The sequence below is a fragment of the Cherax quadricarinatus genome, chromosome 38 (assembly GCF_038502225.1).
Source record: "Cherax quadricarinatus isolate ZL_2023a chromosome 38, ASM3850222v1, whole genome shotgun sequence".
NCBI lineage: Eukaryota > Metazoa > Arthropoda > Malacostraca > Decapoda > Parastacidae > Cherax > Cherax quadricarinatus.
The window spans coordinates 6,299,590-6,320,001 of NC_091329.1; the positions used below are offsets into that span (position 1 = coordinate 6,299,590).

Sequence of the window (20,412 nt, forward strand, 5' to 3'; positions counted from 1 at the left end):
AACATCTAGTGGGTTTGCTATATCAACACCGGCAACCAGCAGAACAGGAGCCGGGTCAGGAGAATATTTACCACTCAGTTTTCGTACTTTTTTCCAGACTGCACTCATAGAGGAAGCAGAGGTGATGGTGGAGACAATCTCGCCAGCAAGTGCGTTTAGCGTCACGGATGACACGGCGAGCGATCGCACGCTTCTGCTTAAATTCAAGAAGTCTCTCTGTGGTTCTATTGTACCGGTACCTGCCCCATGCAGCGCGTTTCAAACGTACTGCACGAGCACAAGCAGGAGACCACCAAGGCACGCATTTCTGAGAATGCCTGCCCGAAGTTTGGGGTATAGAATGAGAAGCTGCAGTTAAAACGGAGGGCGAGAAGAGGTGTAAAAGCTCATCGATGGAGGACGAAGAAGGAACCTCTCTAAAAACAGTTAGGTGTGAGTAAAGGTTCCAATTTGCCTGATCAAATTGCCAGCGTGGGATGCGAAGAGGTGGTGAATATGAAGGGGAAGTAAGAATGATTGGGAAATGATCGCTGTCATGTAAGTCCGGAAGAACAGACCAAGTGAAGTCTAATGCGGCGGAGGAAGAGCAGACTGAGAGATCGATGCAAGAGAGAGTGTGAGTCCGAGGATCAAAATGGGTGTGAGTACCTGTATTTAAAACATGGAGGGGGTGGGTGGCAAGAAAAGCCTCTAACTGAATGCCACGGGAATCACAGTGAGACCCCCCCCCCAGAGGAAATGGTGGGCATTAAAATCACCAAGTAACAGAATCGGTGGTGGTAATGACGAAACAAGAAAGGCAATATCCGGAATAGATAATGCCCGAGAAGGAGAGAGATATAAAGAACAGAGCGTATACCACCTATGCAAGTGGATACGGGCTGCTGTGTAATGCAGCGAAGTACGAACAAATAGCTGATGGTACGGAATATCAGTGCGTAGAAGAAGGGCACTTTCATTAAAGGTCCCATCAGGAAAAGGATCTGAAGAATACAATAAATTATAGCCTGAGATGGGAGAGATAACAGCAGAGTGTAATTTTGGTTCCTGTAAACAAACACCAACAGGGGAAAACTGGGAGAGTAACATCTGAAGCTCACCCCGATTACCCTGAGGCCACGTATATTCCACTGTAAATAGGCCATGATTGGCAATGATAAAGATACCTGAAATCCGCAGGTAAGGGTTCCTACGGACTAGAGGGGTTAGAAAAGTCCACATGCGGAGGCAGTGGAAAACGTTCAAGCAGCGAAGGAACGGTGCGCTGTGAAGAAAGGAGTTGCGCAGATGGAGTAGAGGAGAGAGAAGGAGCGGAGGGTGGATCAGTGTCCATTGATGGTTTGGTCTCTGCAATATATTCAGAGATTGCTTCAAGTGTTTCAGAATTCAGAGACGTAGTATGGGAGACAATATTGGAAATGGTAGGGGGAGGATGAGTAAAGATTGGAACTGTAATGGACTGTACCAAGGTAGGGGGGGACGGAAGGGTGGAGGGAACTGGAGAAGCGTGGAAGGGGACAGAAGAGGCAGAAACCTGGGAGGTGGCAGAAGAGGAAGAAACTTGGGAGGGAACAGGAGAGGAAGGTACAGTACGAGGAGGAGGGTGAACCTCTACACTTGTAACAGAGCCAGTGAGAGGGGGAGAACCAGGTACAGAGACAGGGAAGGGAAAATGAGGAGGTGGAAGATGGGTAGGAGGTGTTAACGGACCTTTTTTTGACTTTTGAGAAGTAGAGGGACGATTGGGAGGTGTCATACGAGATCTCGTCGCTACTGAGGCTTGTGAGAGAGAACACGAAGAAGCAAGATCAGACTGAGACGTTGAAGTAGGGACGTCTGAGCCGAGGACAGCAAAAGAATTAGCTACAGGAGTGACTATGGGAGAGGTAACCACAGAGGTGGGTGCAGAAGATGGGATACCAGAAGTGGGGGGACGTTTTGAAACACGGGAATAAGAAACACGAGGTAGTCTCCCTTGGAGGCAGAGATGAGAAACTGCCATGGCATAAGGGAGACCTTCTGCCTCTTTGAGGTAACGGATTTCCCGCTTGTTTAAGTAGACTTGACAACGGTAAGAGTACGAAGGGTGAGCCTCATGACAATTAAGGCAAGAGGGAGGTCGATTGCAAGACGTATTAGAATGGTCATCGGCACCACAGACTGGGCATTCGGCGATAGATCTGCAATATTTCGCTGGATGGCCAAATCGCCAGCAATTTCTACACTGTTGCGGTGTAGGGATCACCTTTCGAACTTGTAACCGATGTCCTGCTACATAAACTGAGGATGGGAGTTCACGGCTGTCAAAAGTTAAACGAGCCACATTGCTAGGGTATCGTCTCTGCCCGCGGGCAGGAAGAACGTAAGTGTCTACCTTGAGGATTGGGAGATCTTGGAGTTCCAGCTGTTCAAGAATGTCAGTGCCACATGTCTGGAAATTTTGTTGAACTATGGTATGGGGCAGAATGATGGTACCACTACAAGAATTGAGGGAATGATGCTTTTCAATAGTTACAGGAACAGTATCGATATGGGAAAGACGAGAAAGCTCATGAGCCTGGGTAGCATTCTGTACGGTGACGATGCGCGTACCGCTCTTAAGAGCATGAAAAGAAATATCTTTACCAACATGGCGTAGGAGTGCCTTGCCAATACTGTGGTCAGAAAGATAGGCAGTAGAGGAAGTCGGTCGTAAAGTGAAGAATTTAGTCCATTGTGCAGTCTGAAACTGAGCGTGGAAAGGTAGTGAAGGACGTGTCGATCTTTTCTGAGAAGAACGAGAAGGTGGAGAAGTATCATCAGCAGGTAATTGTCGTTGTCGTTTAGGCGTGGGACCAGAGTTGGTCCGACGTGGAACGGGCCGGCGATTCGAAAATTGCCGCACCGTAGAGGGAGAGGCCGGAAGCATAGTCAGAGGAGAGCGAAGGTCAGATAAATCGAAGGAGTCAGTCGAGGCCTCAGTACCTGAAGTGGGTGAGGAAACAGCACCGGCAAGAGGTACAGAGGCATGAGGAGTGTCCGAAGAGTGGTCCAAAGACGAGGCGGGGTCAGAACGGGGTGCGGTATCAAGAAGGGGCCCGGGGGTAGCAGGTTCATGGACTAGGGCTGCCATGGTTAGGTTACTTCTTTCTTTTTGTTTTTAAGAAATAAAAAGAAAGAAAAGAAAATAAAAATAAAAAAAAAGAATAAAAAAAGGGGGGACCGAGGAGGGATAGTTCCTAGGAGGAATGAAAGGGCCAGAAATCTCCCTCCGCACCCAAGAGGACCTCAGCACCGCAAGTAGCGCAGATGCAGCATGGAACCCGTGCCATACCCTACCCATCATGCCAGTAAACCGGCAATCCAGGATAGCAACCTCACATCTGCCGAGCTACCTCGGTGGACAAAAGAGAGGGCGGCCGGAAATCCGCCACAAAGCATACCTCCTTCGGCCACCACCCCCGGAATCCGAAAGGTGGCTTCCAGAGATACACCCGTCGCCCGAGAGACACCCAAAGCCACCCTCCGGGATACCGGAGAGGGATCAGGACATCCCCAGGCAATCCAGATTCCACGGCAAACTACGCCACTGCCAAGAACCTCAACGGAATGGGATGGACCCCGGTACCCTTTCCCCTACCTAGGAACTAGCGTGCCTGTGGAAAAAAAAAAAAAAAAGGCCAAAAAGGGAGGGGTGGGGAGGAGGAGGAAAGGAAAAAGGGGAGGATGGGATGGGGGTAATTAGGTTCGGTCTGAGGAAGTAGACTGACAGGTCTAATTCCTCAGACCAAGAGCCTCTTCACCACGCCAAGGAGCTCCCCTGGAAGAGGAATTCTTTCAATAATGACTCTACCATACACTTTACCAGGTATACTCAACAAACTTATCACCCTATAATTTTTGCACTCTTTTGTCCCCTTTGCCTTTATACAAAGGAACTATGCATGCTCTCTGCCAATCCCTAGGTACCTTACCCTCTTCCATAGATTTATTAAATAATGGCACCAACCACTCCAAAACTATATCCCCACCTGCTTTTAACATTTCTATCTTTATCCCATCAATCCCGGCTGCCTTACCCCCTTTCATTTTACCTACTGCCTCACGAACTTCCCCCACACTCACAACTGGCTCTTCCTCACTCCTACAAGATGTTATTCCTCCTTGCCCTATACACAAAATCACAGCTTCCCTATCTTCTTCAACATTTAACAATTCCTCAAAATATACTCTCCATTTAATAACTCTCCTCTCCCATTTTTAACTGACAAATCTATTTGTTGGCTTCCTTAACTTGTTAATCTCACTCCAAAACTTTTTCTTATTTTCAACAAAATTTCTTGATATCTCACCCACTCTCTCATTTGCTCTCTTTTTACATTGCTTCACCACTCTCTTTTTCTCCATATACTCTTCCCTCCTTGCATCACTTCTACTTTGTAAAAACTTCTCATATGCTAACTTTTTCTTCCTTACTACTCTATTCATTCCACCAATCGCTCCTCTTCCCTCCCGCACCCACCTTCCTGTAACCACAAACTTCTGCTGAACACTCCAACACTATTTTTAAACCTACCCCATTGCCTATGCTCTCATTAGCCCATCTATCCTCCAATAGCTGTTTATATCTTACCCTAACTGCCTCCTCTTTTAGTTTATAAACATTCACCTCTCTGTTCCCTGATGCTTCTGTTCTCCTTGTATCCCATCTACCTTTTACTCTCAGTGTAGCTACAACTAAAAAGTGATCCGATATATCTGTGGCCCCTCTATAAACATGTACATCCTGAAGTCTACTCGACAATCTTTTATCTACCAATACATAATCCAACAAACTACTGTCATTTTTGCCCTACATCATATCTTGTATACTTATTTATCCTCTTTTTTCTTAAAATATGCATTACCTATAACTAAACCCCTTTCTCTACAAAGTTCAATCAAAGGGCTCCTATTATCATTTACACCTGGCACCCCAAACTTGTTCCCCTATATTTTTTTCCCTTTGCCTTTATACAAAGGAACTATGCATGGTTTCTGTTAATCCCTAGGTACTTTACCCAATTCTATACACTTGTTAAAAAAAAAACTAACCACCCCAAAACTATATCCCCACCTGCTTTTAACATTTTTATCTATCCCAGATGCTTTATCCTCTTTCTACCCACTTCCCCCACACTATTAGGAATGAAGAAGAACCAGTTATTTTTCCTTGCCCTATACACTAAATCACAGCTTCCATATCATCAATACTTCATTTTGCAAAATATTCCCTCCATCTTCCTGATGACTCTCCTCTCTTATTTTTAACTAACAAATCCATTCGTTCCCTAGTCTTTCTCGACTTGTTAATCTCGCTCTTAAATTTTTTTTTTCTTATTCTCAACAAAATTTGTTGGTAAATGTCTTGCTCTTTTACATTGCTTCACCCCTCTCTCTCTCCAATACTCCTCCTTCCTTGCATCACTTCTACTTTTTGAACCTCTCATAAGGAAACTTTTTCTCTTCCTATCTACATCATTCCACCTATTTTCCTGTAAGCACCAACTTCTGCTGAACACTTAACAATGTTCTTAAACTTGCCCATCTGTCCAGCAGCTTGTATCTTGCCCTAACTGCTTCCTCCTTTAGTTTATAAACCTTCACTTTGCTTCCATTTTCCTTGTATCCCATCTACCTTTTACTCTCACTGTAGCTACAACTAAAAAGTGATCTGATATATCTGTGGTCCCTCTATAAACATATACATCCTGAAGTCTACCCAAGTCTTATCTACCAATACATAATCCAACAAACTACTGTCATAATGTCCTATATTGTATACTTATTTATCCTTGTTTTCTTAAAATGTGTTACCTATAACCAAACCCCTTTCCATACAAAGTTCAGTCAAGTGCTTCCCCTTATCATTTCCACTTGGCACCCCAAACTCACCTATCACACCCTCTCTAAACACTTATACTTTAGCATTTAGGTCCCTTACCACAAATACTCTCACTTGGCTCAAAAGTTCCTACACACTAGCTTAATGCCTCCAAATTAACTAGAACTTTAATTTTAATTCTTTATTTAGCTTTGTACTCTAGTTCCATGCATTTTAGTTTTAATTTTTTTTTTTTTTCATACTTTTGAGATTTACTAATAAGCTGGGTGCATGGTTTTGGTAAAGCAAAGGTCAGGCTTCAAAAGGGTCTGGCCCCCCAAGAGTTAGATGAGGTGTCCAAAAGCAATACCAGGTTCAAAGGAAGGTTCATGGGCAGGTAATGGTACTGGGAGAACACACTGGAAATCCATGGTTGCCTCCACTACTACCAAGGGCCTTAACCTAGTTATAATTTACAAGGGGAATATCCCCAAAACCTGAATTGGATAGGGGGCAATCGGATTCGATCCAAGGAAGTAGACAGAAATCTTAATTCCTCAAATCAAGAGCCCTTCATGTCAAGGGTATTGCAAAAATAAAAGGACACATTATTACTGAAATGTGCAACATAGGCATCTTTCATTGGAAATATTTTGCCATCCATATTTTTTTTTTCTATTTAAATATAAAAAATACATACTGGAGATGGGCAGAAGTGGTGAGGTAGTCTAATCACCCTAGACTGAGATCAATCATAGCTGAGGAACTAAGCCCCTAAGATTACCTCTGCATTTCCACTAGCATTTGTTTTGAATTTTAAAAAGCCACTGGTTGGCAAAGCATCAACAATAGATACCCAGGTGTTACATTGTCTTATTCATCCACTTTTTGGTTTTATATACAGTACCATTAATTTAATGAGGTATTTAATTTCCTAAACTTTTACATCACCTTTTTAGTAGCTGTGATAAAAAAAAAAAAAAGGAAAGGAGAAACACAAGAAGCTTCAATGTTTATCATAATACTGCTTCCATGTGTGCCATAGGAACTTACAAGCATACATGCATGTTGCACTAGTACTTCATATATAATCACCCTTAAAACTAAACATTTACTATATACAAGCATATTTACATAGCCACTGTAATATGTCAGTTTGGCTGTGGTTACAGAACTTTGTACATTAGTGATAGAATTTGACAAATCAAGCTGATGATTGGCATAGAAAAGGTGTACAGTATTTTTTCTAATGGGAACATAAGCTGGCAAGTAAAGAAATTAATACTTTACTTTGCTGGAACACTACATCTTGCTTGTCTTCAGACTCCTGAACAAAAAAAAAAAAAATATACTGCCTCAAAGCACATAATATATCTAAGCATGAAAACTAGTTTCATTGTTTACATTGCTTAAATTTTTCATTTCATGGCAAGGCACAAATTGACTGCAAGAAATTTATGCCAAGGATATTCATAAAGCTGAAAAGTTTATGCTTTGACAATCCTCAACAAATTAAGGAGGAAAACATTGAGGATGCAAGGAAAATTAGCATAAACTGCTTTTTACACGTGTAGTCAGGCACAGTAATCCTCGCAGCTCAGTTAGCACCCAGCTAACTAGAGCTAGAGCATTACCTTACATGTAAGCTGTCATACAAAATGGATGCAAATGAAATACATGGGGATTAGTCACTATGTGCTTAAAGAAAAGTTATCACAGCTTATTATAACAGTAACTATTCTGCATTACCATTGAAGGTTAATAACAGAACTTTATAATTCCTAAAAACATCAATTAAAAAGTTTGGTTGTCAACTTGGAATGATGAAATTCTGTCATTCAATAAATGCTGCAGTAATATTTTTTGTACTGAATACAGCATAAAATATATAAATTTCTTATACTGAGAACTTTATACACAGCCAGATTAACAAGATTTTTCTTGTCTTTTCTGCAAACTAAAAATTCAGACTAGACAGATTCCTCCTTTAAATATAAACAAAACCAATTCTAAAAGAAATAAGAGCATAACTGCCATTAAGTTACAACTTTTAAAGATATGAATAATTAAGGTAAACTATGTGTAACAAATTAAAAAGTACGACAGAAGGCACTTTTCACCACTGCAGAAGAAAAAATTTCAATTGGTTAAGCCAAACACACACACACAATGTGTATGTATAATATATATATAAACACTTTTTTCCCCAGCATGAATAAGAAAGTTTTAATGTCATGTTTGAAGAAGGCTGCATTAATCCCCAGGTCTTTTCTTTTAATGCTAGCACATTTTAGCAATCACAAAAATATGGTTAAGCATTATGGTTCATAATTTTTAAGGCTTTAATAGCTCATGTCTCAAAATGACAGAAGATAGATGTGACATAGTTATAAACGGTCTGCCAGTTTGGACGTTCAGATGTTATCATATCATTGACATCCTGCAAGAATAGTGACAACATTAGAAAAACCTCTCGTGCTAATTCTAATGCAACAATTATACAATATTTTATATGGGGTAAAAAATAGTAACATAGTAATGAACAGTATTCCATATATATAACACTATCCTAACTCTTGAAAGTAGAATATCTGAGAATTTAAGCACTAACAGCAATCCATCCTAAGCAAATATTTTCTACTTCAGCTCTTAATGCAATTCTTAAATATAGTTGTATGTTATAACTGTTTAAATTTGGTGGCCAATCTATAATTTTATTTTTTTAAACTCTTTCACACCAATGTAGGATGAAACTAGAGAAATGCAGTCAAGCATGCGTGAGCGTGTTAGGAGTGAATGGTTTTTGGGACCCGACTAGCTGTTGGAGTGTGAGCAGGGTAATATTTAGTGAAGGGATTCAGGGTAATTATATAGTAGGTTGGTAGACAGCAACCACCCAGGGAGGTACTACCGTCCTGCCAAGTGAGTGTAAAACGAAAGCCTGTAATTGTCTTACATGATGGTAGGATTGCTGGTGTCTTTTGTCTGTCTCATAAATATGCAAGATTACAGGTACGTCTTGCTACTTCTACTTACACTTAGGTCACACTACACATCCATGTACACGTTTATTTATACACACTCCTCTGAGTTTTCTTTGATTTTATCTTAATAGTTCTTGGTCTTATTACTTTTCCTTTTATATCCATGGGGAAGTGGAATAAGAATCTTTCCTCCGTAAGCCATGCGTGTTGTAAAAGTCAACTAAAATGCCGGGAACAATGGGCTAGTAACCCCTTTTCCTGTAAAGATTACTAAAAAGAATAAGAAGAAGAAAATTGTCAAAGTGGGAAGTCTGAATGTGCGTGGATGTTGTGCAAATGATAAGAGATGATTGTGGATGTTATGAATGAGAAGAAACTGGATGTCCTGGCTTTAAGTGAAACAAAGCTGAAGGGGGTGGGAGAGTTTCAATGGAGAGGAATAAATGGGATTAGGTCAGGGGTTTCAAATAGAGTTAGAGCTAAAGAAGGAGTAGCAATAATGTTGAAGGATAAGCTATGGCAGGAAAAGAGGGACTACAAATGTATAAATTCAAGGATTATGTGGAGTAAAATAAAGATTGGATGTGAAAAGTGGGTTATAGTAAGCGTGTATGCACCTGGAGAAGAGAGAAGTGTAGAGGAGAGAGAGAGATTCTGGGAAATGTTGAGTGAATGCGTGGGGAGTTTTGAATCAAGTGTGAGAGTAATGGTGGTTGGGGATTTCAATGCTAAAGTGGGTAAAAATGTTATGGAGGGAGTAGTAGGTAATTTTGGGGTGCCAGGGGTAAATGTAAATGGGGAGCCTTTAATTGAGCTATGTGTAGAAAGAAATTTGGTAATAAGTAATACATATTTTATGAAAAAGAGGATAAATAAATATACAAGGTATGATGTAGCACATAATGAAAGTAGTTTTAGATTATGTATTGGTGGATAAAAGGTTGATGGGTAGGCTCCAGGATGTACATGTTTATAGAGGGGCAACTGATATATCGGATCATTATTTAGTTGTAGCTACAGTTAGAGTAAGAGGTAGATGGGAAAAGAGGAAGGTGGCAACAACAAGTAAGAGGGAGGTGAAAGTGTATAAACTAAGGGAGGAGGAAGTTCGGGCGAGATATAAGCGACTATTGGCAGAAAGGTGGGCTAGTGCAAAGATGAGTAGTGGGGGGGTTGAAGAGGGTTGGAATAGTTTTAAAAATGCAGTATTAGAATGTGGGGCAGAAGTTTGTGGTTATAGGAGGGTGGGGGCAGGAGGAAAGAGGAGTGATTGGTGGAATGATGAAGTAAAGGGTGTGATAAAAGAGAAAAAGGTAGCTTACGAGAGGTTTTTACAAAGCAGAAGTGTTATAAGAAGAGCAGAGTATATGGAGAGTAAAAGAAAGGTGAAGAGAGTGGTGAGAGAGTGCAAAAGGAGAGCAGATGAAAGAGTGGGAGAGGCACTGTCAAGAAATTTTAATGAAAATAAGAAAAAATTTTGGAGGGAGTTAAACAAGTTAAGAAAGCCTAGGGAAAGTATGGATTTGTCAGTTAAAAACAGAGTAGGGGAGTTAGTAGATGGGGAGAGGGAGGTATTAGGTAGATGGCGAGAATATTTTGAGGAACTTTTAAATGTTAAGGAAGAAAGGGAGGCGGTAATTTCATGCACTGGCCAGGGAGGTATACCATTTTTTAGGAGTGAAGAAGAGCAGAATGTAAGTGTGGTGGAGGTACGTGAGGCATTACGTAGAATGAAAGGGGGTAAAGCAGCTGGAACTGATGGGATCATGACAGAAATGTTAAAAGCAGGGGGGGATATAGTGTTGGAGTGGTTGGTACTTTTGTTTAATAAATGTATGAAAGAGGGGAAGGTACCTAGGGATTGGCGGAGAGCATGTATAGTCCCTTTATATAAAGGGAAAGGGGACAAAAGAGATTGTAAAAATTATAGAGGAATAAGTTTACTGAGTATACCAGGAAAAGTATACGGTAGGGTTATAATTGAAAGAATTAGAGGCAAGACAGAATGTAGAATTGCGGACGAGCAAGGAGGTTTCAGAGTGGGTAGGGGATGTGTAGATCAAGTGTTTACATTGAAGCATATATGTGAACAGTATTTAGATAAAGGTAGGGAAGTTTTTATTGCATTTATGGATTTAGAAAAGGCATATGATAGAGTGGATAGAGGAGCAATGTGGCAGATGTTGCAAGTATATGGAATAGGTGGTAAGTTACTAAATGCTGTAAAGAGCTTTTATGAGGATAGTGAGGCTCAGGTTAGGGTGTGTAGAAGAGAGGGAGAATACTTCCCGGTAAAAGTAGGTCTTAGACAGGGATGTGTAATGTCACCATGGTTGTTTAATATATTTATAGATGGGGTTGTAAAAGAAGTAAATGCTAGGGTGTTCGGGAGAGGGGTGGGATTAAATTATGGGGAATCAAATTTAAAATGGGAATTGACACAGTTACTTTTTGCTGATGATACTGTGCTTATGGGAGATTCTAAAGAAAAATTGCAAAGGTTAGTGGATGAGTTTGAGAATGTGTGTAAAGGTAGAAAGTTGAAAGTGAACATAGAAAAGAGTAAGGTGATGAGGGTATCAAATGATTTAGATAAAGAAAAATTGGATATCAAATTGGGGAGGAGGAGTATGGAAGAAGTGAATGTTTTCAGATACTTGGGAGTTGACGTGTCGGCGGATGGATTTATGAAGGATGAGGTTAATCATAGAATTGATGAGGGAAAAAAGGTGAGTGGTGCGTTGAGGTATATGTGGAGTCAAAAAACGTTATCTATGGAGGCAAAGAAGGGAATGTATGAAAGTATAGTAGTACCAACACTCTTATATGGATGTGAAGCTTGGGTGGTAAATGCAGCAGCGAGGAGACGGTTGGAGGCAGTGGAGATGTTCTGTCTAAGGGCAATGTGTGGTGTAAATATTATGCAGAAAATTCGGAGTGTGGAAATTAGGAGAAGGTGTGGAGTTAATAAAAGCATTAGTCAGAGGGCAGAAGAGGGGTTGTTGAGGTGGTTTGGTCATTTAGAGAGAATGGATCAAAGTAGAATGACATGGAAAGCATATAAATCTATAGGGGAAGGAAAGAGGGGTAGGGGTCGTCCTCGAAAGGGTTGGAAAGAGGGGGTAAAGGAGGTTTTGTGGGTGAGGGGCTTGGACTTCCAGCAAGCGTGCATGAGCGTGTTAGATAGGAGTGAATGGAGACGAATGATACTTGGGACCTGACGATCTGTTGGAGTGTGAGCAGGGTAATATTTAGTGAAGGGATTCAGGGAAACCAGTTATTTTCATATAGTCGGACTTGAGTCCTGGAAATGGGAAGTACAATGCCTGCACTTTAAAGGAGGGGTTTTGGATATTGGCAGTTTGGAGGGATATGTTGTCTATCTTTATACGTATATGCTTCTAAACTGTTGTATTCTGAGCACCTCTGCAAAAGCAGTGATAATGTGCGAGTGTGGTGAAAGTGTTGAATGATGATGAAAGTATTTTCTTTTTGGGGATTTTCTTTCTTTTTTGGGTCACCCTGCCTCGGTGGGAGACGACCGACTTGTTGAAAAAAAAAAAAAAATATATATATATGAGGTCAGTGTTTGTTTTTATATATACATGTATATGTATTTATATATGGTAACTACATGTATCCAATTGGCATCAAATTCATATATGATATTCAAGCTATATGAAAACTTTGGAGAAAAAAATATTCACCTTTTACAAATGCTAACTTATATTCAAGCACAACTATCACAAAAGTTAGTAAAAGGATAGATTTTAATGGGACATGATAATGTAAAAAAAAAAAAAAAGCTTGCACAATGCTCTATCCTGTTGGCACCTAAGATTTAGGTTTCCATCAATCACACCGCAATGCTTAAATTTTCTAGGTATTTCATAGAATTTAAATTTTTTATGCTCTAATTCTGCAAGTATTAAAAAATCAGTATTAGTTAAATGTTAAAAATAGAATTCCGAGAAGAGAGAAAAGGGTTCATGAAAAAATTCATACTTGTACAGTGGACCCCCGCATAACGATCACCTCCAAATGCGACCAATTATGTAAGTGTATTTATGTAAGTGCGTTTGTACGTGTATGTTTGGGGGTCTGAAATTGACTAATCTACTTCACAATATTCCTTATGGGAAAAAATTCGGTCAGTACTGGCACCTGAACATACTACTGGAATGAAAAAAGTTCGTTAACCGGGGGTCCACTGTATATGGATTTCAATCCCTCAAATACATTACTCTTGTATAAGATAACCCTAACCCCCTAATTTTTGTCTTGAAGCTTATACCTATACTAATGTATACAATAATGAAAATTAAGTACTATTAATGACTTCCTGAAGTCATTTGAATAAGATTGCAAAAACTGAATAACTAGACATGAAATTTTATGCAAATTATTCAAAAAGAAATTTTTAACTTAAAATTTAAACTTATGAATAGTATGCTACTTACCAATAAATTTGGTATTCCCACTGATTCTGCAGCTGATATTGCAACCTGAAAATTCTGTCTCTTATTCTGAGGTGAAAGATATTTGTAGTTTATTTTATGTGGAAGGTACGTGTCCAAGATGGCACATAGAGCAAGGCCATCATTCCAGCTGGAGCTAAAGTTGGTAATGTCAACATTGTTGTAGCCCAAAGTCTTATTCTGACACCACTTCAGTAAAGCATTTCTCTTTGATCCCCCACTCTGTGCTAGGGAAGCCAAGGGATCTTTCTTATCAACAACAGCACTAATCTGAAATTGACAATGACAATATAATGACCAGTTCTCTAAGAAGTCATTTGTAAGTAGTAAATTTATAAATCTATTTCACCTTACACTAAAATGATAACTACTTACCTGTCCATAACTATTGCGTCTCATGGAATGATCAATCTTGTTGCTTAAGATAGAAATGGGTTTAGAGACATTTTCTCCAGAGCCAAGAGTAGAAATTTTTCCAGAGTTTTTATCAGTTAACTGAGACATCTTTACATTGTCAGAGAGATTGGAAGAGCCTGGAGATGGCTTTGAGAAGGTAGACTGAGAAAGAGAGGATTGAGTGATGCCCTCTGTGAAGGAATTGCGCTGGATAGCTCTCAGAGGCGAGGACACTGATGAGCCGAGGGTATTTCCTGCATCCTTCAATGGTGATGAACCACCCCGGATTGCCGTCTGAAGAAATACATTTATCGATACAAAACTACAATACAAACTATCATACTCAGATTTATATCACTATGTCCACTCAAGCTGATTTGTCTATTTAGTAATATCAGATTAAAATAGTATAATTTCTGGTAATATGACAAAAAAACAAAAAAAATTAGGGTTAGTAAGTTAAGATTTGGGAAGGGGGGAGAATATACCGTATAACAAACTTCCCTCAACATTAATAAAATTAATGAACCTTTAAAATAAATTTCATAAAACCCATTATATTTCATTTTAACACATTTTGAACCAGAAGTGTCAAAATAGGGTTAGTTAGGGAAATTTTTTTATACCTCAATCCTTGCAGTATCACACCATCAGTTCAGACTACAAACTTGACATAGATGTAATTAGAATATGGAATGACTGTCATAAAATGTAAGTTCCTGCACACAAAATAATGATGCAGACATTGCTAATATGCACAATGCCACCAAGAGTGATTAGTGATGAACAATGTGAGGAAATAAACTTTTATTTCAAAGTTTATTTCCTCTTGTCAGGCATCCCTGAGTAAAAAGTATACTGTTGTTTCATTAGTAATCAAGTTATACTGCTTAGGATAGGGAATGCATTGGTGAAAGCGACATGTTTTTATTTGCTAGAATTAGAGCTTTAATTATCTGTATTAAACTGTATGCCACTTTTTGGATAACTATCTTAACTCAATCACAAAACTCATTTTATTTTATTTTTTTCGTCAGCAGTTAATTTTTCCGTATTTATTCTCTTATCTATGTATTTCGTAGATTGTGAACTAGGGACCCAACATCGACCACCAAGCTTTCTTCTTATTTTCGTCAACTGTTACCTATCAGTAAACTAAGCCACAATTCAAAAAATTTCTAAAGCTGCCACTTACTTCATCGATTTTCTCAAGTGGAGTAGACAAGTGGAAGACAGGTCTGAACAAATTGGGCACAAATCATATCTAACCAGGAAAAACTTAGAATGATGGATCAGAGTAGGATAAATTTAGTTTAGAAAGGATATAGGACGGCAGCACGCGTCTGGCAAAACAGTGACTGAACGAATGATAGTGAATGTGCTGTTTTTCAACTGCAGTGTTCCTCCATTACGTTGCTTCAAAAACCAAACATTTTATAGCAGTTGAAATATTTGAGACCATTTTTATAGGTCACCCTCTAATGGTGGAGAAGTTCTTAGAAAGAACAAGACAACTAAAACACAATAATAAAATAAAACTTCTACAAAACGTATATGCCACATACCTCTGTATCAGCTCGCTTCAGAATAGGAGTTTTATTATTATTAATGTTGCTTTCACTGCTTGTACTACATAAACTTGATGTGGAAGAGCTTCGGGAGCCAGCACGTGTCTGTCTAGTAGCACTTTCTATAGATTCTGTTCAAAATGCAAACTACATTAACACAATGTCAATATCAACAGATATAAAGTTTTATCAAGGAAAAAAAACACTATTTCAAGAAAACTAAGGCATTTATTTTAGCAACCGCCAAACTAACAAATGTTACTTTATGACTTGGATATATAAAGGCCATGCTAAGAGGCACTTTGCAGATTAGGTTAGCAAGTGTTTAAGCAAACTGCTGTAATTGTTTACAGCCAAGCTTTTTTTTTTTTTTTTTTTTTTTAAAAAGTCGGCAGTCTCCCACCGAGGCAGGGTGACCCAAAAAGAGAAAATCCCCAAAAAGAAAATACTTTCATCATCATTCAACACTTTCACCACACTCACACATTATCACTGTTTTTGCAGAGGTGCTCAGAATACAACAGTTTAGAAGCATATACGTATAAAGATAGACAACATATCCCTCCAAACTGCCAAGCTTATTATAATAAATAAAAAAGTAAAATATGTGGAAGTATTACATAATATAACTCGTAACATAAGCTATGTCAGCTACTTGAAAATTTAATATATCTCAACCTTAAAAATGCATCTACTACTGGCAAGCCTCCCCCCTCCCCCATTTCAATTCAACTAAATTTTTAAATGTTTATAAATAAAACTTAGTATGCATATTAGTTCCCTCTCCCTCTAACAAAGCAAATTTCTGACATCTCTAAGCAAGCATATTACAATTTTTTAAATTCTTGCTTTTTTGATCAATTCAGTGTCTCATTTCTTTATTACAAGATTATCCAGAAAGCTTTAGTCATCAAGTACCATACCAAGAAAGTCACCAGAGGGTAAGCCTCTTAGAATATTGATAAGTGACATTTTTTATGCATACATGCTTGCTGGTTTCACTACTGTTTTCTGAAAAGCCTCAAGTGTACATTATAACCTCTTCTGATAACCAGAACGTTGTCTGAAAGACTCGGGCTATGGGTAATTATCTCTTACCTTCCTCACCTCTGGGTAAATACTGTACATAGTGTATTCCTTACAAGACATCTATTAGCTCTTCAGATTTCCAAACCTTTTGCCAAGATGTGGCAAATGTTTTCATTCTAAACTATGTGCCCATCCACATTTATGGCAGTACACATTATCTATGGAATAGTTTGAACAGAATTTTTTTTTTTTTTTCCAACAAGTCGGCCGTCTCCCACCAAGGCAGGGTGACCCAAAAAAGAAAGAAAATCCCCAACAAGAAAATACTTTCATCATCATTCAACACTTTCACCACACTCTCACATTATCACTGTTTTTGCAGAGGTGCTCAGAATACAACATTTAGAAGCATATACATATAAAGATACACAACATATCCCTCCAAACTGCCAATATCCCAAACCCCTCCTTTAAAGCGCAGGCATTGTACTTCCCATTTCCAGGACTCAAGTCCGACTATATGAAAATAACCGGTTTCCCTGAATCCCTTCACTAAATATTACCCTGCTCACACTCCAACAGATCTTCAGGTCCCAAGTACCATACGTCTCCATTCACTCCTATCTAACACGCTCATGCACGCTTGCTGGAAGTCCAAGCCCCTCGCCCACAAAACCTCCTTTAACCCCTCTCTCCAACCCTTTCGAGGACGACCCCTACCCCGCCTTCCTTCCCCTATAGATTTATATGCTTTCCATGTCATTCTACTTTGATCCATTCTCTCTAAATGACCAAACCACCTCAACAACCCCTCTTCTGCCCTCTGACTAATACTTTTATTAACTCCACACCTTTTCCTAATTTCCACACTCCGAATTTTCTGCATAACATTTGCACCACACATTGCCCTTAGACAGGACATCTCCACTGCCTCCAACCGTCTCCTCGCTGCTGCATTTACCACCCAAGCTTCACATCCATATAAGAGTGTTGGTACTACTATACTTTCATACATTCCCTCCTTTGCCTCCATAGATAACGTTTTTTGACTCCACATAAACACCTCAACGCACCACTCACCTTTTTTCCCTCATCAATTCTATGATTAACCTCACCCTTCATAAATCCATCCGCCGACACGTCAACTCCCAAGTATCTGAAAACATTTACTTCTTCCATACTCCTCCTCCCCAATTTGATATCCAATTTTTCTTTATCTAAATCAAATGATTTGAACAGAATCAACTGAAAATATACACATTAAAATTATTTGTATCTTAAAGATAATAGCAATAAATGAAACCTAAGTGTGGATGCATCACAAAACTGCAAATTAAAAAATATAAAAAGTACTATACCAAGGAACTTTCAAGCAGAGGATAAATGCTCACCAATAAGGGATTTAACTCTGGAATCACCTCGTGCCAGGGGGCGAGGGTTACGGCGATCAGCAAGGATGCTAGGATCACCATTAGGCAGGGATGTAGGTACAGCACGTACAGTACGGCGATCACTGCTGCCATTGTTCAAGGTGGTATTACTGCTAATATTCACAGGGCTGCACACTTTCACAGCTGTGTGACATAAGACACTAGGCAATGTACTCAAACCAAAGCACCAATTTGATTATTTTCTCTACAATAATCTATCCAACTACAATTGTATTCCCAATTCTTACTATGAAAGCAGGGTAGCATAAACATAATTTCTGTAAAAAATTGTACATACTCTTCAGCTTTGTCTTCTACAGTTCCAAAAGCACAATTGCAATACAAAGTGAACTTACTGAGACTTTTTTTTTTTGTACTGTGGCACACAATCTTTTAAAACCAGTCATCTTTAATGTGAAAATGTAATTACAGATTTTAGAAATATTACTAATTTAAAAAGAAAAAACTTAGTTCCTCTCTCTCTCTCTCTTTCTTTTAACCATCTTCCATGTACAAGGCAGTTACTTCAACCATGTGTCAATAAAATTCACATTTCAGTAAATGTGCTCCTCCTACCCCTTCTCAATATATTCCTACTTACCCCAAGGCAATAATCTCTATAAAAAGCACTGATCAACTCAAATTTTCATTAAGATCCTTGCAAACCAGTTTATTATTAACTCATTCAGTAAACCTGATAAATTTTTAAATGGGTTTCATTCTATTGAAATTCCAGTAATACAACTATCTAGGATGAATAACAATGCTAATTAAGTCCACCCCTCAGGGAAGAGCCAAATAAGCTACTTGTATATCAAGTGCCACACGAAGCAAGGGTAGCAACAATGTAACTTTACAAGGGAGGAATTAGGAAAATCTTTACCCTTTCACCACATTACATGATCTTCAATTGTCAGATTTTGTTAGTAAAAATTTTTTTTAGTCTTAGCAATTTTGCATGAACTTAGTAGTGAGTTTTCTAGGTCTTTTTGATATTGCCCTTTGTTCACTGAATCTACTGGCATGATACTATTTAGATTTCTTACTTTGCCAATGACTTCATCTTACCACCAACTCTGAGACCATAGTTTCCTTCAAAGGGGATGGGGTGCCTTAACACTGTTGCACTGCTATTGATCCCAGAAACTTGATCCAACATTCACTTCCACGTGACATGCTTTCCTCCCATCCACCTGGCACCCTACAACCCTTAAAGATTTTTTGCCCACCTCTTCATTATTTAATAAGAGACCACAATTTCCTCACTCATTTCATTGATTCACCAACCATAACCCTCATTTAAACAATATGTGTTTGTTAGTAGCTATCTTTTAATTACCTTACTATCCATTACTCCAGCTTTACCCTGTGCCAATCTTCACATTTGACTTAGCCTTTTGTTTTTACTCTACAAGTTGAATTTTCTTAATGATCATCACTCCTATTTTAAATCAAACAACTTTTCCCTTTAATTTTTTCTTGAGCCCATTCTATGTGAAGGTAAATCAAAGAACAGATGGGGCTTGAACCCATGGCAAACACATCCTAAAACTCGCATGCAATATCCACTGGACCATATTGACTTCAAAGGATTCATCCAATTAGGTATGTTTCTATACACCAAAGGGAGGCAAGCATGGGCTCCATTGTGACCATAAATGCAGGTTATTACAGACTAATCTCTCACCAGCATGCTTTGGCATGTTCTAACCATAGGTTCAATCACCACCCATTGTTATTTCTTTGTAATCATGTTATTACAATTTCCTGAGTCAAGTATGTGAATGCGCTCTCAACAGTTAATTTCGTCTTCCTACATTGCCATCAGCAGGCTCTCCCACCAATATTAAGTTTTAATAACGACAAACAAATGAATGACATGGAAATCACAAAATTGCAATAGATCCCTAAGAAATATCACGGACAGCTATGAGAGCTGATATGGTTAATAAAAACAATGGGGTAGGGAGCACATAAAAACCTTAGAAATGTTGACAAGACCTAAATTAATTATATTAGATTAAAATTATAAAATGCAACTGCATGGAATTTTGAGTAATATCAGCTTCACTGTCTCCACCTTTGAGATGGGTTAAGTATACAGGTACGTGCAATGACATGGTGATCTGCCTTTACTACTTATCACAAATGCAAGGTAGCCCCTCCCCCCCTAAAATATTAACAGCTCACAAAACTTGTCTTCAACTATTTTGTTTCATCACAAACTTAGATGCTTAAGATTCATATTTATCATTAAGCATGAACAACAACAGCAGTGTAAAAAATAAGCAGCAGCTCAGAAGCACAGGCAAATCTCACCTTGGTACTTTAGATAACATTTAATATCACCCAAGTCAACTGTAACCAGGGGTGATATCAACAAATTGAGCAATATTCTTCTCAGTATCAGCTATTGCAGCACTATTAATAAAAACCAATTAAAAAAAAAAAAAAACCTACCCTTGGCCTTTTCAAGGTCCTGGCCTAGCTGCTTAAGTCTGTCTCTGAGCATGACATTTTCTTGAGTCAAGCGTTCCAGATCATGTTGCGCTTCTGTCTTGAAGTCATTTGCAACACGAACTGTCATCAACAAATCACTTTGGAACTGCTCCCATTCTTCCACCTTTCAAAAGAATGGCAGCATTAAAATAAAAATGTTTGCAAGATAGGTCAAAACATTAATTT

General features: G+C 38.9%; 1 protein-coding gene and 1 long non-coding RNA gene across 8 annotated transcripts in view; one reads left to right on the forward strand and one right to left on the reverse strand.

Moving 5' to 3' along the window:
* LOC138853727 (uncharacterized) overlaps positions 1–20,412 on the forward strand; it is a 61,548-nt gene that overhangs the window by 24,006 nt on the left and 17,130 nt on the right. The window lies entirely within an intron of this gene.
* LOC128692948 (cytospin-A) overlaps positions 6,843–20,412 on the reverse strand; it is a 531,559-nt gene continuing 517,989 nt past the window's right edge. For all 7 annotated transcript variants that reach the window (XM_070092047.1, XM_070092046.1, XM_070092043.1 and 4 more), the window contains 6 exons: positions 20,188–20,350; positions 17,689–17,871; positions 15,266–15,399; positions 13,680–13,994; positions 13,287–13,574; positions 6,843–8,282 (listed from right to left, as the gene is read on the reverse strand). In XM_070092047.1, the coding sequence (XP_069948148.1) occupies positions 8,193–8,282; positions 13,287–13,574; positions 13,680–13,994; positions 15,266–15,399; positions 17,689–17,871; positions 20,188–20,350 (1,173 nt within the window). In that variant the 3' untranslated portion in view covers positions 6,843–8,192. The remainder of the gene's footprint in view (positions 8,283–13,286; positions 13,575–13,679; positions 13,995–15,265; positions 15,400–17,688; positions 17,872–20,187; positions 20,351–20,412) is intronic.